Here is a 25,481-nt window from a genome sequence, read left to right on the forward strand (position 1 = left end):
CAAGATTTCAAATTTTTGACGCTTTTGTTGTAATCTTTGACTGAAACGGAATCTGATGTTATCCCATAACGGAACCAGAGGCATTGAAGTGACAATTAATAAGATATTATCGCGAATGTGAGACACTGGTCTTTCTGCATATAGTTTGACAACTTGGGAGGTAAGTCAGAGATGATAAAGGGGGGGATTCAAATCTCCAGGTGAAAATCCGTAAACGGCCGTAGGGAGAGGAACGGCTGTTCAGTGTGAAAAAACATTTTTTGGAGAAGTGCCTCCTGAAACTCTTTATGATAATTATAATGTTTAATAACAGCCAACTAACTTTGTGATGACCTTTAACATCTTATCAGTAGACAACCAAGTTGTAACTCCAGATACTAAAAGCTAAAACAAAAGAATAGTTGTTTTCTCAGACTGGTGACAGGTGGAGTTGTTGCCAAAGATGGAACACAAGTCTGGCAGCTCTACACTCTCATGGCGCCTACTTCTAGCGTGCTACTGCTAGTGTGTAACCTCATAAAGATAAGCAATACATGATACAAAATCCTCACTAAACACCTTTCTTCCATTGTGTCCACATTGTGGAACTATTTCTTTAACAAAGAGCACCTTTTTCTTGAAAAATGTGCACTTAATCTTTTTTAAGACCACAGACCAAAGCAGAGCTGTGGGCCAGATGCATTATATATATATTTTTAGCTCCTACATCCATTTCTTTAATGGGATTTTTCAGCGGCGGCACGGTGGTGCAGTGGTCAGCACTGTCGCCTCACAGCAAGAAGGTTCCGGGTTCGAGTCCCGTCTCCATCACGGGATCTTTCTGTGTGAGTCTCCATGTTCTCCCTGTTCCTGTGTGGGTTCTCTCTGGTACTCCAGCTTCTTCCCACAGTCCAAAGACATCAAGAGAGGACGAGGCTGATTGATACTCTAAATTGACTGTAGGTGTGACTGTGAGTGTGAATGGTTGTCTGTCTCTATGTGTTGGCCCTGTGATGGACTGGTGACCTGTCCAGGGTGAACCCGCCTCTCACCCGAAAGCTGCTGGGATAGACTCCACCCCCCCCCCCCCCCCCCACAACCCTTAAGAGGATAAGCGGAAGACAATGGACGGATGGATGGGATAGTTCAGGAGCAGCTTGAGGAACATCTACCAGGACCCAGGGATAAACTGCAAGATGTTTGGTGGTCATCGATTCAGTAGTTCTAGTTTCACGAAAAGAAGTTCTCCCCTTAGGAATATCCATCCATCCAAACATGGAAACATGGAAATGGTAACAACAGCTGAAGAAGGAAGCTTCTGGTTGGCAAAGGAGGCAGGGAGAGCGGGCCAGCTTAATGGGAGGACTGGATGGCAGACTGGTTCATGGGAGGAGAGCGCAGGCCGGTTTAACAGCAGGGGTAAAAGGTGGGGTAGGGGGGCGATCCAGGTGGCGGTTGGCGCAGTGTGATGGGGCTCCGATGGATCTGTGGAAACAGAGAGTGCAAGACACCAAGGCCAAACTACAAAGTGCAACAGAGAATGATAATGACAGTTCAAAAAGGAGAGGAGAGGAGAGAGTTCCATGTAACCAGATGTGTCCCCCAGCAGTCTAAGCCTACAGGAAGCCAGTGGAGAGAAGTATAGAGAGTCACCTTGATGATTTAGAATCTTCACCCATGTGTGATAACTGTCTCAAACTCACGGACCGTAATAGAGACGCTTCCTTAGGAAAACCTTGGACTTTCTTCTTTACATCATTCAGAGTAGCTTGGTGTAAAATCAGGATGCAGGGACACTAAAGTCATCTATTTGAGAGTTCAGGCTCCTGTGTGTGTGTGTGTGTGTGTGTGTGTGTGTGTGTGTGTGTGTGTGTGTGTGTGTGTGTGTGTGTGTGTGTGTGTGTGTGTGTGTGTGTGTGTGTGTGTGTGTGTGTGTGTGGCAGGCAGGTAAAAGTTTTTCCAATATTGTTCCAGAAATTGCTGTTGACATAGTCCATTAATCCCTTGTGCAGAATATTCACATGTGCTGGCAGGGTCATTTGTATTCCAGCGTGAAAGAGTTTAATCAGGCTCTGTAGGTGGGATAAGAGGCGCATGTGTGCCTCCCTGGTGACTCAAATGTGCATTTCCCTCAGAATTGAGTATTATATCCAAGAAGTAAATTGGCTTCAGCGTGCATGACAACATGCCCCCTGATATAATAAGAAAAGGAAATGTTAACATTACAGACTTATTAACATGTTTGGAGGAGTTTAGTGTTGAAATTATTGAAGTTCAGAGAGTGTCTGACCCATTGTTGCTTGATCCTTCTCTCCACAGCAACTTGAATCTTGCTTGACACTTGAAGGTTATGACTTTAGAGTCGCACCACGAATACTTAAAACCGGTCCTGCCTAAGGTTGCCTCAGTATGAGATTTTCACTGGAATCGTCCCTGAGAATATCACTTTATATATTACATCATTATTATCAGTTACAATGAATCTGGGAGGAATAAGCAGACGTTTTTTGTGATATGATAATATTAAAAAGGCTCCCATTTAAAATAAGCTTGCAGGGATCAAATTTGGTTGCATTTTCTTCAATATCATCAAATCAGCAAGAGTTCACAGTTTGTTAGCCATCAAAGCTAATGGGAAAAATGATGGTTTTTTTTAGCCATGCTAATGCCTGAGCGCTAACTCTCATGATAATGCAAACATGCTAATGTTTACTATGTTAACCAATCATGATGGTATCCTAACATTTGCTTAGCACTAGCAACTTAATCTGCGTGGAGCACCGTTGTGCCACCACCATGTGTATCTGTCACCTTGAACTTTAACCAACAAAATTGTTCTCCATTAATCTTTGATTCCTTGTGGATGTTTGGGGAAAATTTGAGGAAATCCCCTCCAGGTGTTCCTGCGATAGGACGCTAACAAAAACAGGAAAATGAAAACCAAATTCCCTCCTGCAGTAATGCAAACCAAAAAAAAAAAATCTTATGATGGAAATTGAAGAAATGGTAGGGGATCACTCAAAATAATGTAAGTCATTTTCAGAGGAACTTCAACAATTGAAATAATTTATGGCATTGTGTAAAGTAATTGCCTGGATATTTCACTCAAAACCATGAATGCTAATCTGCTGGTGGCACGAGAGAAAAGGTCACATCAGTAAGACTTATCCTCTAAAAGGAGACATGAATGTCTGTTCATGGTAATCAATTGTTGCAATAATTTAGTCTCAGCCAAAGTTCTGGAGTGACCTACCAACATTGCCAGCTTTCGAAAAATGTTTTATTTTACATGACAAGCACCAGAAATGCAAACAGCACCTCATGTGTGTACAACCAAGCACATAATAGACCTTTTAGTGACATCACTGCATCTTATCGTTTAGTTACTTATCCATTAGGTGCTTGTTAATATTTTTAACCCCGCAAAGGGACAATGTGATCTAACGGTTATGCTTCATGCATTTAAACACAAGAGCTGAACTTGGAATTTCATGTTTTTTACGTAAAAGAGAAATCCTACAAGTGTTCGTAATGATTTGCTGATGTTGTAGCATCTTAAGTTCCATAGCAAAGCGCACTGCTGAGGGAGATTTGGGGATGCAGGTAAGTGAACTGTGATTTTCTCACCAGTGTATACTTAAGGTCAATAATTCCCCTTTTTATGTGAAGTAAGACCAGTTAAGCCCATCTGAGCACGGTTGTGTGTTTCAGTAATGCAGGCTCACATTAGCGCTCATTATTTGCAGTTATAGTCATGTTGTATCGAGCGCCTGAAGCAAGTTTCATACAATTATTTGGCAGTTATAGAATGTGCCAGCGAGAATTGATGGTGTTTAATGATAATATAGTGCTTTTGTGCAACTAGTTTTTAGAAATAATTTTGTTCTAGGGAACATCTAAAGTGCACAGACACAAAGGTGATGCAACTACAGCGACATAAACCTGAGTTTATGGTCAGGTCAGTGGCTGAGGGGTTCATCAGTGAGGAGAAAAACACTGAAAAGGTGATCAGATTGCTGTTTCACATTTATGTTGCTCTTGAGAGAAGATGTGTTGAAAGTATGTGCTCTGTGTATGCATTTTAGTTTAAAATGTTCAAAGATGAACTAAAACAACATTAGAATGTGAGAAAAATCCAACGTCACGTAATTCTGACGTCCTATTCTGTTGCAAATATACGTTACAAACCAGCTTGCCGCCTCTCCTAGAAGCACTTTGTACCTCAAGAGGCAATAGTAACTTCGTGTGGCATGGAACCAATCTCCACGATTCTGAAGCTGTTGCGGAAAAAAAAATCCCGGATGTGATCGGCGTGCCAGCTGCGGTGCTGTGTGTCTTCATCATCAGCCAACGAGTGCCATTTGCCTGATGATGAAGACGTACGGCGCCACAGCCGGAGCGCTGATCACGTCCATGAATATTTTTCTTTTTTGACCATCCACCGCTAATCAGAGGTTTGACGTCCAACCAAAAGATACTGAGAAGCATGTGACATGACTTACATTTTTACTTTGTATTACGCAGTAGGAATTTCAATTCTACTTCACAAATACAAAAACTATGACATTCCGTCAACCTGTGTTCAGTCCTGCGTGGTTCTTCATCCAACAGATATCATCATGATTTTTTCCTCAGATTTTATTTACAAGAACCTTCTTCTTGAAGACCAAACATTTACGATAACAGTCATATTTTTTCTTATTTACAAGAGGTCAGCCCTTTAATGGCTTTGCAACAAGAACCAGATAAACTTAAGACAACAACCCAGGAGCTGATCAGTTTGGAATGGGGTTACCCATAATCATAAAGGTGCTACAAACTTTGCAGCACCTCTTGACATATCACCACCATCATTATACAGAGTTATAACCAATTATAGGTTGTACAGCTGATTTATCAGGCTTGGTAGGCCTTCAGTGGCTCCTACATCCTGACCCCTGTTCAGTAAATGATGTACATCAGAGACAGCAATGGCGCATGCTTTAATTACATGTATATATACATTTTAAGAAAGCACAATGGAGATTTAGGATGCAGAAAATAAAACCACAGTATAGACATCCTGGTCTCCAAAGGTTCTGCTTACAAATGGTGTTTTTACCAGATGGCCAGTGCTGCAGGATCTCCCCACGCACAGCCAGGATCAGCGATCCAAACGTCTGAGGGGGTGATCACACCTGATCATCAGATATTGAGGTTACTTTGATGATTAGAAGTAATCAAGATGCTTTAGCTGTAGCTCCCTCAGTCTATGGACCATACAAGGGTGTAGAAATGAGTTCTAAAACTTGGGAATAAGTTTGCAATGTCCAATTCACTCAAGCTGTGTTTCCTGAGCTTTTGTCTGGCGCGTAGCTTATTCTCACGCTAACTTCCAGGTTGGCATACACAATAATGGCACTTTACAAGGACATGAGGGCCAATGAAATAAAAACCTGACTTATGTCCCTCCTCACAGGTTTGCTGCCTTCCACTCTCTTTGTATCAAGGTGCAGTTGCAGGACAAATATCCCACAGACCATTTTCACAGTAGCCGTTATATTATTGCAGGGTAAACACCAGAGTAACTGATAGAATTAATTATGTTACAGTCATTCAGTCCACATGCGCAATACAAGACCCAGCTTGGTTAAAGAGGACCATAATTCTTTTCATAAGTTACAGCTTTGTTTACAATGAAATGTTAAAATGGCTGCTGAGAAAAGGGCCTATGTTTCTAGAAACTCAGCTGGAGTGGTTATGAGTTAGTGGGGAAAGGGTTGTTTGCTTCTAAAAAGGTATTTTAAGGTTTTTTTATGTTACACTTTACAAAAACGTGGAAACTGAAAAGCTGTCATAATTAGGCGTAACCCATATTGATAAAATTCGTGAGTATGGATGTAATTTTACTTTGTGAACTATATGTTGTCTTAGGGTTTTAAAAGTAGCTGCTAGGTGGCATCGGCTGGAGTGGCCGTTTAACAACCGAAAGGTCGCTGGTTCGATCCTCAGTTCCCCCCGTGACCATGTCGAAGTGTCCTTGAGCAAGATACTGAACCCCTAATTGCTCCTGATGACCCTGTGACGGACTGGCGAACCACCCAGGGTGAACCCCGCCTTTCGCCCGATGTCAGTTGTGATAGCCCCCCACCCTCAACGGAGAAGCGAAAATAGATGGAGGGAGGGATGGATGAAAAGCAGCTCACTCTCTAATGAGGGTCAGTGAAATGGTAGGATTCAGTTTGGCTCATCTAGCTCGAGCCCTGACTCATGTCTGACAGGTGTGAGCACAGCAAATCCAGGTTATTTAAAATGTGATGACACGATGTGAAAGCTGCCCAGTCAAACAATGTCGTGATGGGGTCCAGAGTCCGTTTATTGGCGCTTTGCCAAGGAGAACTGGCAATGCGGTTAAACAAAACTGCCACCTTTGTTTTTGTCACCGTGCTTGTGGAGCGCACAGCCTCCACGACCTGCTGTTTTTTAATGTCAGGCCGAGATCGTGTCCTGTGACAACCTAGTCTGACGGCAGCACTCACAAATTCAATCTACTGCAGCTCATAGACGCAGACAATGGATCCACTTTGCGCTACTTTTTAACTTGAGCCCCTCATTTGGATTCAGAAACGGTTTTGAAGCTCATGTAAAATGCGCTGACCAGCGTCGCCTCCTCATGCAACGAATCCTTCCCATCCAGGTGGCGCTGGCACAGAAGCCTCAGCAGCCTCCTGGGAAACTGGCCACTGAACAGGAGGTAGATGCAGGGGTTCGCACAGCTGTTCAGGCTGGCCAGCAGCATCAGGATGGTGAAAGTCGCGGCTGGAATGCAAAGACAAGAGATGGATGTGCAAAGACAGCGTCACTTACCTCTCATCACTGGTTTACAGTTCGTGAGTGGATCTGAATTAACGAAACCGAAGCAAACTTTAGTTTTGGTGACCAAGTGACCAGTGACTTACTTTCTTTTGGCGCATGTGTGTCCCAGGCGGACCAAAGCTGGACGGTGAAGAAGGGGGACCAGCAGACGATGTAAGCCAGCACGATAACCACAGTCATCTTCAGGTTCTTGACCCTGGCCTTGGACATGCCGGCCACACCGTTGGCTCTGGACGGCAGCGGGACAGCCACGCCGGCTTGCTGGTGCGTTTTTTGGTACAGGTTGCTCTGGATGGCTCGGCAGATGCGCACCTGGCAAATGACAACTGTTATAACGGGTAGAACAAAAATGATCAATGTGGTCCAGGTAATGTAGGTCTTCAGCCCCCATGGATGGATAAACTTGGCCCAGCAGTCAAACACACCGGGAGCCACCTCGACCTGGGAGAAAATAAAGATCTGGGGCAGGCTGCCTAACAGAGAAATCCCCCACGCAACACATACGGGGATGTTCAGTCTAGTGCGCGTCCGCTGGAACTTCACCATCGGGTTGCACACAGCTTGGTATCTGTCCACCGTCATCACCACGATCATGTAAGTGGATGAAAACATCCCGAGAACTTGCAAGTATTTGACCAAGCGGCACAACAGGTCTGGTCCGATGAATCTGTCCGTGATGTCCCACATGAGCTGCGGGCACACTTGGAAGAAGGCGACCACCAGATCCGCCAGGCACAGGTTGAAGACGAAGACGCGCATCCTGGTCATCTGTTTGCGCTGTCTCCAGAGGAGGAGCAGCAGGCTGGTGTTGAGGATGGCCGCGCTGACGAAGATGATACCGAGCAGGGTGATCTCCACCTTGGCCAGGTCCTCATCTCTGCCCACATCCATGAAATCACTGTCATTGAGGGGACGCATGGTGTCTTGTATGGTGAATGAGCTGAGTGGCAGCCTGCAGGGAATCAAAGAAAGCTGCAAAAGTACTCTCAAACATTCACCTATCGCACTAAAACTGTTCACATTTGGAAAGCATTACAGTACTCAATTTTCCCAGTCACTTACCTTCAACCACCATATGTTTACGATGACGTATGCAGCTGGTGTGTTGGTCGAGTTCAGGTTGGGACTGGTCTCTGTAGAGGCGGGTGATCTATGTCGGGAGGGGTTTACAGCTGCATACGAGGATGTCTCTGGGAGGAGCTTCCGTTCAGGTTCTATGGATGATTATTTTCATCATGTGGAGAAAATAAATGCCCTTTACAGTATATGGGCTCATTCTGTTTGTGTGTCACAAAGGAGGAACTTACCGAGGCCTGCTGGACGTGACACTGCTTTATTGTTGAGGACCTGGCCTTGGTTTGTGAATAGTAATTATGTCTAATAATAATAATATCACCATCATCATCATCAGAATTATTGGCCAATTTAATTGATCACTTAAAATAATTTCACATGCACTCTTCATGAATTGACACTCCATGTTCATTAGAGTTTGACTTTATCACTCAATTTAATAAAAAAAGTGTCCCTCACTCATTCAATATGAAGCTGAATTGCCTCTGTCTCAACCTCCTGCCTCTACGCCAGGGGTGGGCAACCATGTGCCATGGAGGGTCGTGTGTACGCAGGTTTTCCTTCCAACCAGACACTTTAACAGGTGACTTCACTGATTAACACACCTTCAGCCACAGAAGAGTGTTAATCAGTGGAATCACCTGTTCAAGTGTTTGGTTGGAAGGAAAACCTGCGTACACACGACCCTCCATGGCACATGGTTCCCTACCCCTGCTCTACGCTATCCCTCCAATGTAGATGAACACATTTAAAGAAGATCCCCCTGCCTCGTCATCTTCTTAAAATAATTGCTTTAGTCATTTTTGACTTCTTCTTTTTTTTACCTACATCAACTCCTTGTGATGTTTTGTCTCCATTTGTTTGTATTTTCTGAAAAACCTTACAAAAATGACTTAGGTGATGAGTTTAAGAAGGCAATTTAAGATTAATTGTTTAAAATGATGAGAGAGTTTGAACTTCAGCATATAGACCCAACAAATAAAATATGATCCAATGTCAAAATCACTGTCGAAGAATTTTAGGCTTTGTCCTTGACCTGTCCTTTACAGCTTTGTACTGATCAGTGTATGAAGGTAAAGTTGGTGTTTTGATCTCAAAATATGCCTGTCCTAATATCAAACTTTTTTTTAGTAGTAGTAGTATTAATAAATCTGAAAAAGATAAATGTTATCCATCTCATTAATGTGCAATGAATTTGCAAAGTGGAGTGAAATGGAATGTGTGTAACCAGCATTAAAGACCAATACCACCATTGTGCATGTTGAAGTGTGAACCAGATGCCAGTGGATTATTTACTATATCAAAATATATGTTATATAATCCAAAAGTTATCATCTGTTTATAAATAACAGTCATCGTGATCCCGCACCCTGTCAAACGAGTGTGCACCTCCAGAGAGCTTCTTTGCACTCTGGTGAGACACGCCCTCTGAGACCCACGTGTCGTCACACTTCTCTCCACCAATCAAATCACAGAATAGCCGGACGTGCCATATCTTTGCTTAAAATCGGAAATGTGGATGTAAACAACATAGTTGTGAAGAAGTGAGGAAAAGATTTCTTCTTTTTACGTTTTATCAACGCCGGAACTTGGCTGGACGATTAAGAATTAAAACTATTAGCGTTTCAATGATACCTGTGAGTCGACAACAACTAGCTAGAATCAGCTAACTGGCTACACGTAGTGGAGAACAGTTTAGCTTTACCTTCGGCGCTAATTAGTTAGCATTAACGATGCCGCGAGGGAGAGAAGGGCCTCCACCCCTGGTTCGCTCCCTGAACACTCGGGTACCTGTCAGTGTTGTGGTTTGTAATCGCACCCCCTATGTCGTGCGAACATTATGGATAGATTTCCACGGAGAACCACGGGCGTATTGTGATTTGCAGCCAGGAACCGGACGAAAAATGGAAACCTACATGGGTACAGCAGCATTTTATATTTTGTGGAAGTACTAGTATGATGTTATCAGGTGTTGGCCTTCTAATACTAACGAATATATGTTTTGTGTGAATGTACTTCCCAGCTCACCCCTGGATGTTCAGAGATGTAGAAAGCAACGAGCTGCTCAAAGTGAACGGCAAAGAACTGTATCTTCCTAAACCAGCAGAGGGTGGACATGCTGCAATTGCAAATATTACTTTACCGGGTAAGTTGATCCACATGTATCTTTTTTGCTGAATATAAGCATGATGTATTTTTCCATTTCATGAAGTTACAGTGAGTCATTTCATCTGCACACTTAGCACGGTATTGCACGTAAAATGTAAACATGTATTTGGTGTGTTTTGAAAGGCTGATAGATTGCTGTTCTTTATAACTTCTCTATGGACACTGCCTAGGCTGGTGATTTTAACATTTACTTGGTTTTTACAGTGTACAGCCTTAAGGATCGTGCTCTCCAAGTTATCCGGCGTCTGGTACAACCAGAGGATTACAGGAGTTTGGAAATAGCACGTTGTCTCATTGAGGAGCTGGAAGATCAGCCCAGTGTGCTGAAAGATCTACAACGAATGAACCAGCGAGTAGAACAGCATCTGCAGGAGAGAATACAAGGCCAGGAAGAATGACACTGGACTACAAGGCTGTATTTCTCATTTCAAGAGAGAAAACATGTGAGATGATAAAGATTGAACTTCACCTGTTTGTTTCCCCCATAGAGTTTAATTTGGAGCAAAAGATGCTCAGTCTGCTGCCTCTTTGTTATATGGAGCATCAACTGTTTTCATCTTTACTGTCGAAACAACTGAAAGAAACATTTGATTGACTTACTAGTTCACCTCTGGAAAATTTATCTTTGGTTTTTCCAAAAAGAAAGGACATTTTCTTTTATTAAGGCTAGTTTTAACATAATGCGATGGCAGTGTCTTATATGAAATTGTACTATTGTTTGTAAAAATATTATTTAAAGAATTTATAATCAGTATTTTTATAATAATTACATTATAGTTTGTAATGTCTGAGGCGTTAATCATGGGGCTGGATGCTCGAGTTAAGCCCTTCACTGTTCATTACTTGGTTTTGCATATGGCAGAAATTTCTGAGTTGAGATCAAGAACACAGTTTAAGGTTCATGAATGCTGGTTCTACATTCACCAGGTAGACTGAAACATGACCCCTACTTAATGTTTAAGTTTCTCTGTATTTGCTGGACGTTTCAATAAAAAACTGTGAAACAAGCTCAGCGTATCATATTAAAAGTTAACCAGAAAGCACACAGATGCCGCATTCCTTGGCTAGGGAGGTTACATGGATGCAAAATATGAACAAAGTCTGCGAAAAAAATTTTGTGCATTTCTTCCAAAAAATTATAAATAGATCTTGTGGCTCACAGATCCAGAACATGATCCGTCCCATCTCCAGGACATTGATACTTATCTAAATGAAAGGTCTCAATACAAATGTTATGCAAAAAACCCTCAAATTTGTAGATATTTACCACAGTATAAAAAATAGGACTATCAAGATGATACATGGAGGACAAACATTCTTCTCTCAACAGTTTCACTCAGACTCAAGGAATTTCATGGTAATTTGTTGATGTCATCTAGAGAAATATGGCTAACAGCTACATGTATATCATTTCAATGTCTTTGACAACCTCACCAAAAAAACTTAAATCACTTGTTTCCAGTAATATTGCCAGTATTTCCAGCAAATTCAATTAAACTCAATCAATTCATAATCAAATTTTTGATGTACCCTTGTCTAAAACTAAACAAATGGCTGTAACCTCATCTGTAATATATCAAAAGGTTATACAAGCTGAACAGCCTCTCACAACTATATGAAAGGGATTACACAGGGATGGCCATGTGGCATGTCAAAATTATTGCCTGCTCTAGTTTACTGCCGCAGGGGTACTGTTAGGATACTTGTTGCTAGGTGACAAAGTAACACAACCCATTTTTTTCCTGTGTGAGACCAAGTGAGCCAGTTCCAGTTTGAGTAGGGACATGCAGGCTGGAGAAAAGGAGACAACCTGGGACTCAGGTCGCTTCAGGCAAGCACAGTAAGTCTTGTGTTGCGTGCAAGTGCAGAATTTGCTTTGGTGCTGGGATCCGGGGTCGCGCATGATATTGCTCCATAGGAGAGAGTGTTAACCAATATTCATGATCCTTCAATATTCTTCACCAGCATGACGTTTTGGCCGAGGACTGACCCAGTCATGTTTCCTCATCTAAAGACAGACCACTGGAGCAAAATGAAAACGGCGGTAAGATGAGATGAGACAAAACCCTCCTGTTCTAGAAACTCAACTGATTACTTAACTATTTACTGCCCTTGTAACACTAGCCATTGCTCCCACACAGGTGCCACTATATCTTACATCACTCCCAGTTGCCCTGTTGAAGGACACAGGTTGGTGGCATTGGGACTCATTCATGTTCTTACACACCATAAGGGTTTTTTTTTTCTTTTGCCTTTGATTTAATTGTATGAGCTTTGTCAACTTCTTGCTCTTTACTTTAATTTTGTAACAACGTCTTCCTCAAACCTGATGATCACCTCACCAGAGGTATACACCAGAGATAAGAAGCATTAACTGTGGGCTGAAAAAGTGTCCTTTATAGTTTGGAAGAACAAATTAAAACTTAACATTTAATAGATAAGTCCTATTTAATCCATTCCATTGATGACAAAGGAGCAATTTGTACAGAAGGAAACTTTGCACTGTGTGGGTTATGTTCTGTAGGCATGTGGACCAGTATTTAATTAGCGTTCATCACAGGCTCTCTACACTGTACCACCAGCAGCCTTTTACCCTCTTTGACCCAGGATGAAAGTCTACTTGATGCCTCTCTTCTCTCCCTGGTGCAAGAAAACAGTAGGTCCAGAGTTGCTAACTATTTTTAGTTTCAAAACTCTCATCCCCGTATGACTACTGTATGGTTTTGTTGTTGTTTTATTTCAGGCCTGCACAGTAACCCACCAATACACAAATCAAGACCTCAAAATATGCCTCAGTATAGGAACGTGTTCAATGACCGTGCCAGGAGAGGCTTCTGTTACTGGCTGGTTGAGAAGAAAGCCTCAGCAGGTAAACACTGATCCAAAACCATCATGTCGACTAAAGCTTGGCATGACATTTACATGTGGGAGGGAAGAGTGAGATCCACACCATGAATTGTTTTTAACAGCTAAACTCTGTCTTCCCATTCTACGCTATGTCCTCATGATTTTGAGATTTATGCTGGAAAAAGATCAAAATGTATTTGACATGAATCCCTCCTGGCTGACCTTGATGTGAAACTTTGAGCAGTAAGTCAGAGTTTAGTTTATATGTCGGTCCATCCTGAGTTTCAAGGTAGGTTGTTTTTTTCTTTTTGGAACAAGATTTCAGTGGATACAAAGACTAGATGGATAGATAGATATTTCATTCATCTCGTGGAGAAATCCACAATTTCAGCAGTTTGAAAGACAAGGGTTCAGAAAAAATGAAAATAAAATACTAAAATATAATGCAATAGAAGGTGGAGCAGTGGTCAGCACTGCCGCCCCACAGCAAGAAGGTTCTGGGTTCGAGTCCCGGCTCGGGCATGGGATCTTTCTGTGTGGAGTCTCCATGTTCTCCTGTTCCTGTGTGGGTTCTCTCTGGTACTCCAGCTTCCTCCCACAGTCCAAAGACATGCAATTGGGGACGAGGCTGATTGATACTCTAAATTGACCGTAGGTGTGACTGTGAGTGTGAATGGTTGTTTGTCTCTATGTGTTGGCCCTGAGATGGACTGGCGACCTGTCCAGGGTGAACCCCGCCTCTCGCCTGTTGACGCTGGGATAGGCTCCAGCCTCCCCGTGACCCTTAATGTGTAGGAATAAGCGGAAGACAATGGCTGGATAATAAAATAGAAAATAAGAGCCATGCAAAGCGCAACTATGATACTGCTTGTGTGTGTGTGTGTGTGTGTGTGTGTGTGTGTGTGTGTGTGTGTGTGTGTGTGAGATAAAGTGACCGTAAGTCCAACGTGTGTGGTGTAAGTGTGTGGCTAGGTCCAGGTCGCTCTCCCTGAGAGGTGTTGAAGAGTCCCATGGTCTGGGGGAGGACCCATCTCTGCAGTCTGTCTGTGGAGCAGGACAGTGACAGCAGTCTGACACTGAAGCTGCTCCTCTGCCTGCAGATGGCGCTGCGCATGTTGGGGGGGGGGGGGGGTTGTCTAGAATAGAATAGAAATCCTTTCTTGTCATTCAACACAGTACAATGAGATTTAAAGAGCAGCTCCATAAAAGTGCACACATGTACAGTAAAAATATAAATACACCAAAAAAAAACCAGACAAACAGAATATTATATTATTATATTATTATAGAGGTAGCTTATGTCTGGTTGTGCAGTGGTCAGTGCAAATATGTCAATGCAGTTCACATTAATGCAAATTTGAATTCGGTACGGTGACAGCTTTGGGAAAGAAACTGTCCCTGAGTCTGTTTGTTCTGACCTGTATGGACCTGAAGCGTCTGCCAGAGGGTAACAGATGAAAGAGATGGAAGCTGGGGAGGGTGCTGTCCTTCAAAATGTTTCTGGCCCTGCTGAGGCAACGGGAGTATAGATGGTAGTCAAGGAAGGCAGAGGGCAGCTGATGTGTGGTTTGCCACCCACTGAAGTCTCTTCTTGTCGGCCTCCATGCAGCTGGAGTCCCACACTGTCACAGCATAGGTCAGCAGGCTCTCAATGGTGGAGAGGTGGACAGTCACCAGCAGCTTTGTGTTTAGTTGCTCTTTTGGGCTATACAAATAAAATTGCTTGCCTTGCCTTTCCTGAGCACCCTCAGGAAGTGTAGCTGCTGCTGGGCCTTCTTGACCAGTGCTGTGGTGTTAACTGACCAGGAGAGGTCAGCAGAGATGTGGACGCCAAGGAACTTGAAGGACTCAACTTGCTCTACGCATTCACTGCTGATGTACGGGTGCCTGAAATCCAGGATGAGTTCCTTGGTCTTGGTGATGTTCAGTGCCAAGTTATTTGATGCACACCACTCACCACTCGCCTTGTTTCCCCTTGTAATCAGCCCCCCACCATTGCGTCATCAGCAAAGTTCTCTGGGTACGCGGGACTGTGTAGAGGAATAGTGTAGTGGGCTCAGCACACAGCTTTAGGGAGAGCCAGTGCTGAGAGTCTGGGAGGAGGAGAGGCGAGGACCCAGTTTCACCTGCTGGGGTCTGTTGACCAAGAAGTCTTTTATCCAGGAGCAGACCGGGAAGATGGTGGTGGAGATCCACCACCATCTTCCCGGCAGTCAGTTATTCATACCACCAGGTGTGATGCCACTCCTGTCTCTGTCAGTTTGACCCTGGGGAGCAGTGGATGGATGGTGTTAAAGGCGCTGGACAAGTCTGTAAACGTAATCTTCACAGCGCCACTGCCTCTGTCCAGGTGAGAGAGAGAGATCAGTGTTGCAAAAAGATGACGGCATCCTCCACTCTCACCTTGTCCTAGTAAGCAAACCGCAGACGGTCAAGAGCATGGCAGGTCTGTGGCCTCAGTGTAGACCAGTAGTCGTTCCACGGTCTTCATCAAGTGGGACGTCAGGGCAAGCGGCCTGAAGTCATTCAGCTCACCAGCATGTGGTTTCTTTGGGACTGGTATGATGCAATATGTCGTCCTCATCCCTTCCCTGTCACAACCTCAGGTTAGAGATGCACTGAGGGTGGTGTTCCAGCTCCCGTGCCCAGACCTTCAGTCGTCCTGGCGATACTCCATCTGGATCTGCAGCTTTGCTAGGGCGCAGCCTCCTCAGCTCTCCATGAACCTGAGCTGCTGCTATCATAGGTGGTGTGTGTGTGTGCTGGTAATGGCTTTTGTGAGTCGGAGGATGGGGGCTGCTGTGTTCAGAGGTGTGAATGGGATGGAGTAATCAAACCTATTACAAACTGGTTTAACTGGTTTGCCCTTTTCTACATGATCCTCGATAGGGGCACCTGAGCTGGAGGATAAGAGCACATGTGCCTACCTAAAGACAGTCCTGTAACTAGTGGGTTTTTTTGTTTGTTTTTTTGCTGCATCCACATAGCTGAAGCAGATAATCATCTTCTATCTATCTTTTGGAATAAATACTGGTCCTTTAAGTCAGGGGTTTCAAAGTTTTCATCCTGTGACCAAAAAAATAAATGTATCAAAGACTCCCATTATCTCTATCGAGGTGGCTGAAAAGCACAAACACAAACATGCATAGTCCCATTAAAACACAACTAATTTCAACAAGGAGACCGATGCAACTGACTGGATTTCTTCACTTTAGGTAAAGGATGCTGCTTCGGTGCATACAGGACCTATCTGGGATTACCGAAAATTTGAGAAGCGCAACTATCTGCAAGTCTTGACCTCCTCTCTAGAACATTAAGACTCAGAGGGTATAATGTCAAATTAATCTTGAATCGCTTTACCTCGGCAAGTACACCCTCAAATAAAACAATCTCCTGATGCGTCTTTTCAGTGGATATTTTGAAAATTAGAGGAATTAAATTGGGAATGAAAAAAATGGCGTGACAGCTAAGGATAGACTGCAAAATTAGTACTATGTGCTTGATTAAAAAAAACTGGCTTAATTTCATTTCTTATATATATTTTCTCATATATAATGATGAGACGTACTGACAATGTTGATTCTGTATCACTTTTCTGCATTAAATCCTTGTCTGCCGACATCTGACCAACATTCAAACCAATCTTAACCCATTGTTTTCACTGTTGCCTTCAAAGTCTGCTCTATTTTTGTCCTTATGCTCCCTCTTATATCAGTTACGATGAAATAAATGTTTACTCCTAAACTGAACGTCTTGTCCTTTTTTTGTAAAGTACGTCTTTGAGTGCATGAAAGTGGTTTCCATCAACACTGACATCTATCTATTCATCTCCAATTAATTTTCTACTTCACAATTTTTAGATGAGATGTTGCAAGACAAAAGTGTGAAATTAGAATTTTCATCAGTGTTAGAATTCTACTAATTTACATTTTCTTAAGTACATTTATCCTTCCACACCGCGGATTTGCTTCACATCGCAACGTTTCAATCGCGAAGCGCTCTCACCAGTTTGTACTGACGAAATCTCGTCAAAATGATAATCTCGCGCGATGTAGTCCAACGTCACAACTTTACCACCGTCCAGAATTAGCGGGTTTATGACAAAACACGCCCATAATTAAGAAACATGAGCCCGAAAATGAAAGTTTTTATAAGTTTGTCTTTGTCCAGAAATTCACCCAGGCTGTCTTGTAAACAAAGGCCGACCGAGCCAACGTGGATGAAGTGATACTGTTGGGCTTGCGAGTCAGTCTTAACTTTTCCACCGAGGCTGGCATGAGAAGGTAACTGTAAAACTCTTTAGTGTTATAAAATAAAATAAGCAACAGAGACATTTTGTGTGGTTACGAGATATCATGTAAATGAAAGCAGCCGTGAGGCTACTGTTCATAAGCACATTGAAGATTTTTGGGGGGAGTTCAGGTGAAATCAACGTTATAATGGCTCACGTTAGCCTAGCTAGCTAGAGTTTAATTGGCTAAAGTGAGGGCGCTCGCTCAGGGACCGGTTCAACCGGACCCGGGCCTGAAGGAGGGTGGACATTGAAGCAGTTTATTCCATTAAGTAATAAATTGAGTGCTTACAATTTAATTGATTCATACTTATTGAATTTTCTAAGGACGCAGCATTGTAGTTCTTTCTGAAGTATTCAGTAAATTAGCAGATACTGATTATTTTAAAATGTAAATTTGAATTATTTATTTTTTTTCCACTCAGCTTTTCTGCCTGTCACAGTTTAGTTCATACAGAAAAAAATATTCACCGGAATGAATAAGAGAAACCATGTCCTAGATCAAGTTACTTAGAATCTATTGTACATTCAAGGACAGGGAAAGCTATATATTCAATTATTGATTTATAAGAGAACTATAGAAATTAATTATGATCTATGTCGTACATCATTGTTATGAGCTTTCTATATTTTTCTATATCATGAAAAGCTTCTCAAGAGTTGGTAGTAAGAACACAGGAACTGCCTGAGGGGTCCAGAACTACTGTTTGTCAAAACTTAAAAATATGTCTTAGACTAAACTTCTCAGATAGATATTCTTAGAATGGAGGGAAATGATTCAGCACTGCATTTTTAACTGATACCTTGTTTTTACCTTGTCTCTGGCTTGATGGACTTTCTTTTTTAAAAAAAACAGCTCTGTGCAGGGTTTTTTCCACTTGTCCTCCGCTTTTATCTTGAATCAGGACGTCAGACATGGACAGCAGCAGCAGAAAGAAGGTGAATTTCAAGTGGCTTCGAACTGCGTTTTCCTCGCCCCCACGTCTTCAAGGAGGAAACGCTGGCCCAGTCACACCCTCACGCTGGAATATGTCACCAAAGGAAGATTCTGCGAACACTTCGGCCTACAGAGACACATTCGGACCTGATGGCTTTAGCCATCTGAGTCTGGACACTCCCAAGAGAAAAGCTGAGGTGCTCAGTGATGGTGTGCCCTCTGTTGGCTGTGTCAAGCTGAGGAAAGTCTCCAGGAAAACCTTTGCATCATTAATAACCCCTCAGGTTAATTTCTCTCTCTTTTGCTCTCTCTGTCCTCTTATTATTGATGATAATAATAATGATAAGAAAAAATATCAGGGATGTAAAGTATTGTATGTTCTGCTTGTATGCAGACATTTTACAAGTGATTTGGCTGGTACCTGATGTGTACTGATGACACATTTTATACTGAAACCAACAAAATCATGCAGACATTATGAATTGGAAAAAGCAACATTTTTCTTTTCTCCTGAAACATTTGAAAAGGCCAATAAATCATATTTTTACCAGTTTTATCAAGAATAGACTTTATAGGGGGCACAGTGGTAGCGCTGTCGCCTCACAGCTAGAAGGTCCTGGGTTCGTTAAGAGACATACCTCCTGGTCATAGCTGAGGAAAAGCTAATAAATTTTGGAATGCAGTGATCAGTGAAGACAATGATGTCTAGAGCAAGGCTGTGAGGTGATTTTCAACTGGTCAGAAGAACCTTCAGTTGATTTTATTATGGAGGTTATGTGCCCTCAGTTTAGTTGTGGCGAGAATGTCTGGCTGCGTTTTCTAGAACAGGCTGGTGATACGTTCTTCATTCTGAGGACTGAGATAGAGGCTGATACAATCCTAACAGTGGTTTGAGAAATGCAGTTTATGATCTTGTCGATGTCTCGTTGCGTCTTAACTGTCAGGAAACGCCTGTGGACGACTGCTCGAAGCAGCTGGAATCTACAGGGAGCCAGCAAGAATCATCACTGCCATCTCATTCTTTCATCTTGAAAAAGAAAGAAAGGACTCCAGAGGAGGGCTCAAAGGCAATCTACAAGATGGCTTTGATGGCAGCCATCGGCAAAGGATCGAGGCACACACCTGCAAGTGCCACTACTGTCACCAAGAGCCAGTCTGTGGCATCTCCTGCAGTTCCACCTGAGAAGACGGAAGTACCCAGTCAGGCAGCATTCGATAGTTGCTCGCTTAAACCTGAAAATACATCTGTGGACAGTGGTGCTGTCCATGAGGAGCAGTGCCCCCCACCTTGGGGTTTTGTGGATGCCCAAGGTGAAGCAGGTGCAAGGGTAAGTTTAGTATACATCAAATAAATCTTTAGTTAAACATTTCAGTTGATTAAATGTATGGAAATCAAAATCAACCATAGAGTCCAAGACACTGAGAGATAAAAAAAACCAAGGTGAAAGGGATGATGCTTTTTAATAAGTTTAATATTATTTATGTCTCTCAGGATGTTGTCCTGGACAAGTCGCTCAAGAACCACGCTCCAGAAAATGAAGAGGCTGAGGACCCTGACTCCTCCCTCCCTTCTCTGGAGTACATTCCAGACACTATTTCTTGTTTCAGTGCTCTTGTGACTGAGTCCCCTGACAGCAGGCATCACTGGGGTCCTTCGGTGAACTCCTCAGGACTTGCTACTTCCTCTGTCTCCCTTTTGCCCACCAATGAAATCCCTGGAGCCATCCAGGCAGCTGATGAGGACACAGACAGGCCTTTCTCACTGTCCCAGAGGAAAGTATATGTCTCGTGCAAGCAGTCTCATCCACCAAACACTGGCTCTTCAGTCAAGAATGTAAGCTCCAGCACTGTTATGACCCATTTACCCGACCCTTTTGCTCTGCCGCTAACCTCAAACGAACAAGACCCGAGGCCTCGCTGGAACACAAAAACACGCAGGCAATCATATGGAGGCTCTTCCAGCCATTACCCCCCCTATTCTTTTGCTCATGGCCACACTCCTAAGAGAAGACTGTCCATGAGGTCAGAACCTACTTGGACAGGTTACTCCTCCGGTCATGTTGGTTTCATAGACACACACTGCCACCTAGACATGCTGTATGGAAAGCTGGGCTTCCGTGGGACGTTCAGCAGTTTTCGGGAGCTTTACGAGGACACGTTTCCCTCAGAGTTCCAAGGCTGCATCACTGACTTCTGCAACCCACGAATCATGATGAAGGAGGCCTTGTGGGAGGGCTTGCTGGCTGAAGACAGGGTTTGGGGGGCATTTGGGTGCCACCCCCACTTTGCAGATGAATACTCAAAGGTCCATGAATGCAACATCCTGAGGGCCATGAAACACCCGAAAGCAGTGGCATTTGGAGAGATGGGGTTGGACTACTCCCACAAAAACTCTACACACACCAACAAGCAAAAAGAGGTAATTAGACACCATCTGAATTAAACAAAACTTTTTGGTCCTGCAGCTGTTAATTTAAATCAGACATGTTGGCTGAAATGTAACAAGAATGAGTCTTAATTTGCCACTCTGTGCCTCTGAAGGTGTTTGAGCGTCAGCTGCGATTGGCTGTAGCCATGCAGAAGCCTCTGGTGATCCACTGTAGGGATGCAGATGATGACCTGCTGGCCATCATGAAGAAGTGTGTCCCTAGAGACTACAAAATTCACAGGTTTGTAATCATCTAGCTCTTTTCATCATATTTCTGCTATGGTCTTTTGTTTGTTTGGTTTTTTTGTTTAGCATTTTCGTCAATGTGTGTCGCAGGCACTGTTTTACCAACAGCTACCCAGTGATTGAGCCCTTCCTGGCAGAGTTCCCCAACTTGTATGTGGGTTTCACAGCCCTGATCACCTATTCCAGAGCCACCGAGGCGCGGGATGCCGTCCGCAAGGTCCCTCTCAACCGAATAGTGTTGGAGACGGATGCGCCATATTTCCTGCCCAGACAGGTAGATTACCATTGAAGCCTGGAAAAAACAACCACCTCTGTTACAATAATGATTGACATAATATTTTAAAGCTCTTAAACCCTTTTAAAACAAAGATAAAGATAACCAGTTTGTTTTAGATAATAGAACCCCCATTGCACAGCAGCTCCTTTAACCTCAAACTTAATTGTCAGTCTTGACGATTGTTGAAAAATTAGATGATTTTTTTTAAAGCCTGTGACACGTTGCTACCTTCTCGCCACCTTGGATGGAATAGACTATTTCAAATTGTCTTTCATACAGATGGATGTGGTTTGCAAGATGTTGCAGACTATGTCATTTTTTTTAAGCTACTGTTTTCAATTCTATTCTTAAAATTGGGTAGTTGTCAGTCCCTGATGTGTGCTGATAGGCAGAACTCACCATACAGTGCAGCAGAGCATGATGCATCTCTTCCGCAGGTGACTAAAGATGTCTGCCGGTTCTCACATCCTGGAATGGGCCTCCACACTCTGCAGGAGCTGAGCCTGCTGAAGGGAGAAGACATGCCCACAGTCCTGGCCACCATCCGAAACAACACCACCCAACTTTACGGCATTTAGGCGTCAGAAATGGTGAATGTGAGTGGGAAGGACAGAGCTGATTTGTGACACGCTATTGTTTTATGGGAAGTGACCAGAAGGCAAATAGCTGAGTCCCTTTATTATATTATTATCAGTTGATATTGTTTGCCATTGTTCCATATATAAATTCTTAAAACCTTATTAGTTTTTGATGTTGTTGAGTTGTCATTTTTGGCATCTCTCATCTGTTCTGATCTGTCTGGTGTAGAAGCTATGTTTGAGAGTTGATATATATATATTAAACCCTTTAAGACCCACTGCTTTTTTCGTAAGGTGTTTTGTTAATATACACATTAATGCACATCAGAAGTCCCGGAGGAGCCCAATTAGACGTACAGTGGAAGAAAGCAAAGTGTGGCACCGGTTTTCTTTTTGTTTATTCATGTTTGCCTTGAACAAAGCTGGTCCTGCCTCGTAGGAAGGATGTGGCCGTGTGCCAGGTCCATTAGTTTGCTTTGATACCAGCCCGTCCGTCTCTCACACATAGCTTGAGTGTTTTTTATTAAGTGAATGATCAGCCTGGCCCTGACGTCACGTTTTTCTAGTGCTTCTGTCATTCAAGGGCTTGATTAATGGAAGGTAGGCAGACGTGCTAAAGGCACGTCAGGTTGAACAAGGGGGATGTGTTCAAATACATAGCTACCCTGTTGCTAGGTTAGTGAAAGCCTGGCCCACACCAGTGCTAGACCCAGAATGTAGGTCAGAGCACTTCCTGAGCTTAAACTTGCTCTTATGCAGGATATTAGTATCAAAATTGTGTCAGAATTGTTCTATTTTTTTAATACTGGTATTATGAGTGACTATTTATTATAGTTAAAAGATAATATTTCACATACATAAGTTTTTCTAGCTGCTTGTATTTTGTTGTGTGTTGGCACCTGCTTGCAGTTTGTCACTGTTGTCACCAACTTCTTGTTCATGTAGGAAATGTTGTGTCTCTAAGTTATCTTAGAGTGCGGTTTGGTGGCTATTTGGCATGATGTAAACAAAGTTTACTAAAGAAAGGCCACAAGGTGGAACTCCGGATGCATGCATCAGGGCAACGTGAAGCAGGCGGATCTTTTCATGACCTCATCTTGTAAGTTGCCAATGTTACTGAATATGTAGCCCTGAGAATGTCATTCAACTTCAGTTGCGTAAACAGACTCCTTGTGATTCTCACATTCTTTTTCCCATTTTCATAGAAGGTGCTTTTTGAGTAGGTGACAGGATGACACGTCCTCTTTTTCCACATGGAGACGTAACTGAATATTACACAGTATTTGGAGCCTGGGAGTCTCAGTTCTTTCAGTTCATTTGTGACCTTGGTTATTTTGAAGCAGTTCCGCAAGGAATTAGACACATTAGAGCTGGAAAGAAAGTAGGTTACGTATGCTTTATTTTTACAGGCACATGTTTTTCTCTGAAGCCAGATAGGAACTGGTTATATAGTACAGGATACGCGTGTATAAGATGGGTGTTTTTATTTTGAGTAACATTTCCTAGGTATGAGTATAGGTAGAGTATGAGTCATCTGTCATCATAAGAATGTTTTTAAAATGAAAAGGGCAGATTAGAGCATCTCTTTGAGGAAACAACTATGTTTGACACATTTGTGGAACAACAGTTTGGTAGAATAAAATCAAATGTCATTTATATGACACATTTACCGTAACTTATATCAACTTCCTGGTTATGTGAAATTAGCATTCATGGCTGCGTCATCAGCCTGAGGAAAAATGTTTTTGGAGCTTTGAGCTTGAAAAGGAGTAATTTTATGTCAACAGGCAATTTTTTGTTTTTAGCTTTGAATTATCAGCATCTTATGAAATTAAAAGCGGAAGGCACTGACAATCAGATGTGAAGGTCTTGATCATTATCTTCAAGGTTGGGATGGTTTCTCTGAAACGAGATGAAATAAACATTTTCATAGATATTAGTCAAAGTAAACAACTTTATATCGAGGTTTATGTAGAGAACCTGCTGTGTCCGTGTTTCCGAGCAGACGCCGAATGATTCCCTGCGGCACCATCCCATAATCCTCAAGGTCTTCTTCCGTCAGAGTGAAGCCGACTTCAAAGGGGGCACTTAACTGTCCAGGGTAGAAAGAAGGATGATGGAATCAATCGCTGCGGATGATGGGTTTTAGTTCAGGATGCGTGTCACTCACTGTGACCAGGCTGTCCTCAGGCTCCTCCGTGACTTGTCGCCCAACTCTGTTAGATTTCCCCTTGTTCTGTTAGTGGGACAGAGAAATATAATCATCCAACTTGAGTCATAAGGTTTTGCTTTTTATATTAAACATTGCAATCACTCATTTCACCATTCTGTGACTGATCAACTGAACATGTATGTGATGGATAAGATTTTTCCCTACTCTGCTTCTTAAAGTAAATTTAAAAATGTCTGATGCAAGAGAAATAGCCCACATACCAATTAAACCTGGGGAGACTCTTAATACATATAAAATCATCCATAATCCTTAAAAAATACATTCAGATTTAATTATTTGTATTAGTTAATCAATTAAAAGGGTTCAAGTGTGTAAAAATGTGTAAAATAACATTTTATTTTTGAGAAACAATTTCCATAACTTGAAGCAACGCTTAAATCGCAGCTTAAGAAAAATAAGATTTCAAACTTAAGAATAAAATCATAATTGAAATTAATTAAAGTTCATGAAATATTGATTGACAATTTAGCTTTAAAGATGAAACATGAAATTTTAAAACTGAATAAATGTGCCACCAATTATGTTGAAAGTGTGGGTGGTGTCATATTTAAGATATATTTTAATGGTCACATCATCATCATCAACTTTTCTGCTTTTGATTATTTTTCTGAGGAGATACATGTTTACTGGAAAGAAAATACCTTACCTGAGGTTTTTGAGAAGGGCTGAGAAAGCTGGAACCAGCACCGGTGGACTTGCACCACAAGGCCAGGGAACAGAAAACAAGTACCAGCAGGAAAGTGTTTCTCTTCATGATGGAGCTGAACTCTGCACTGGTGACTTCACTACACACTCGATGATTTAGGTAAAATGGTTCTGTCTTCATACACTTTATATACCTTTCATCTGCTTCCATTCGCTTTGACAGTGTAGGAAACACAATAGTATCCTGTGCTGTCGTGTCTTGGCAGCAGAGGACTGTCCAAATGTTTAAACTGATAAAGAAGTAGGAATGTCTCTGTTGTGACCTGATAGCGGACCATTTATCTGTCAGCTGATGCAGGTAATAGTGTTTATGCCTCAGCAATACACACAAATGAGACGGATTCAACTGATTGTGCTTGTGTGCAGTTTATCAATGTTGAACTATTACAGGAAGAGAAGCGATTGCCTTGTAATTGACAGTAAGGGCTGGGCTCAATTAAGCTATCCATCTGCGAAAGTGTACAAAACCCAAAGAATTAAATGTTTCAGTATTGGCAGGTTTATCAGACATGGTAAACATAGGTTTTGTTATATCATCCTATCTTTCTGGAAACAGCTAATCTTTAGTTTCTGCATTGTTCTTAAAGGGTTATCTCTGTATGTATTTGTGTGACACTTCACAGTCCCCTAGTAAAAAATTCACAAGCTTAAGTGCTTTGGTCAGAGCGAGGCAGACTCTTTTTTTGCATCTCAAATGAACCCCTCTATTCACAACCTCATAAGTTGCGTTTTTCGTAAAGCTCCGAGTTCACAACTTGACATTTGATGACGTTTTCAATAAATGATGGAGCCCAAGGACAACTTTTTCCATAACACTTAGTGTTTATCTTCGTCATATTATAATATGTCCGGTGGAAATATT

At 42.4% G+C, this 25,481-nt stretch overlaps 5 protein-coding genes across 8 annotated transcripts; 3 read left to right on the plus strand and 2 right to left on the minus strand.

Moving 5' to 3' along the window:
• Positions 1–5,802: 5,802 nt before the first annotated feature.
• Positions 5,803–7,958, minus strand: avpr2b.1 (arginine vasopressin receptor 2b, tandem duplicate, 1). Its single transcript, XM_086200729.1, has 3 exons — positions 7,897–7,958; positions 6,918–7,786; positions 5,803–6,777 (listed from the first exon to the last, which is right to left on the minus strand). The coding sequence occupies exons 2-3, from the start codon at positions 7,750–7,752 to the stop codon at positions 6,569–6,571; spliced, it is 1,044 nt and encodes a 347-aa protein (XP_086056855.1). The 5' UTR covers positions 7,753–7,786; positions 7,897–7,958; the 3' UTR covers positions 5,803–6,568.
• Positions 7,959–9,387: 1,429 nt separating this feature from the next.
• vhl (von Hippel-Lindau tumor suppressor) lies at positions 9,388–11,083 on the plus strand. The gene is made up of 3 exons (XM_086200731.1): positions 9,388–9,828; positions 9,932–10,054; positions 10,282–11,083. Exons 1-3 carry the CDS (start codon positions 9,642–9,644, stop codon positions 10,473–10,475), a joined length of 504 nt encoding a protein of 167 aa, XP_086056857.1. The 5' UTR covers positions 9,388–9,641; the 3' UTR covers positions 10,476–11,083.
• Positions 11,084–11,520: 437 nt separating this feature from the next.
• LOC147267990 (uncharacterized) lies at positions 11,521–16,600 on the plus strand. Of its 4 annotated transcripts, none has more exons than XM_086200734.1 (6): positions 11,521–11,917; positions 12,043–12,121; positions 12,219–12,267; positions 12,638–12,733; positions 12,821–12,946; positions 15,531–15,549. In XM_086200734.1, exons 1-6 carry the CDS (start codon positions 11,862–11,864, stop codon positions 15,533–15,535), a joined length of 411 nt encoding a protein of 136 aa, XP_086056860.1. In that variant the 5' UTR covers positions 11,521–11,861; the 3' UTR covers positions 15,536–15,549. The 4 variants fall into 4 exon arrangements, 2 of the variants coding, with proteins under 2 accessions (XP_086056860.1, XP_086056859.1); XR_015112297.1 differs by lacking the exon at positions 15,531–15,549 and adding an exon at positions 16,140–16,600 and having other exon boundaries at positions 11,523–11,917; positions 12,602–12,733; XR_015112298.1 differs by lacking the exon at positions 15,531–15,549 and adding an exon at positions 16,140–16,600 and having other exon boundaries at positions 11,523–11,917; positions 12,660–12,733.
• A 359-nt stretch (positions 16,601–16,959) lies between these two features.
• On the plus strand, positions 16,960–21,962 carry tatdn2 (TatD DNase domain containing 2). Its single transcript, XM_086200732.1, has 7 exons — positions 16,960–17,207; positions 18,121–18,436; positions 19,097–19,480; positions 19,645–20,571; positions 20,694–20,821; positions 20,917–21,100; positions 21,541–21,962. The coding sequence occupies exons 1-7, from the start codon at positions 17,200–17,202 to the stop codon at positions 21,679–21,681; spliced, it is 2,088 nt and encodes a 695-aa protein (XP_086056858.1). The 5' UTR covers positions 16,960–17,199; the 3' UTR covers positions 21,682–21,962.
• A 1,601-nt stretch (positions 21,963–23,563) lies between these two features.
• On the minus strand, positions 23,564–24,668 carry ghrl (ghrelin/obestatin prepropeptide). Its single transcript, XM_086200735.1, has 4 exons — positions 24,561–24,668; positions 23,852–23,917; positions 23,662–23,773; positions 23,564–23,583 (listed from the first exon to the last, which is right to left on the minus strand). Exons 1-4 carry the CDS (start codon positions 24,666–24,668, stop codon positions 23,564–23,566), a joined length of 306 nt encoding a protein of 101 aa, XP_086056861.1.
• Positions 24,669–25,481: the final 813 nt, after the last annotated feature.

This window comes from Aulostomus chinensis, chromosome 3 (genome assembly GCF_037954235.1).
Source record: "Aulostomus chinensis isolate RoL2024-O1b breed Wild chromosome 3, RoL_Achi_v1.0, whole genome shotgun sequence".
Lineage (NCBI taxonomy): Eukaryota > Metazoa > Chordata > Actinopteri > Syngnathiformes > Aulostomidae > Aulostomus > Aulostomus chinensis.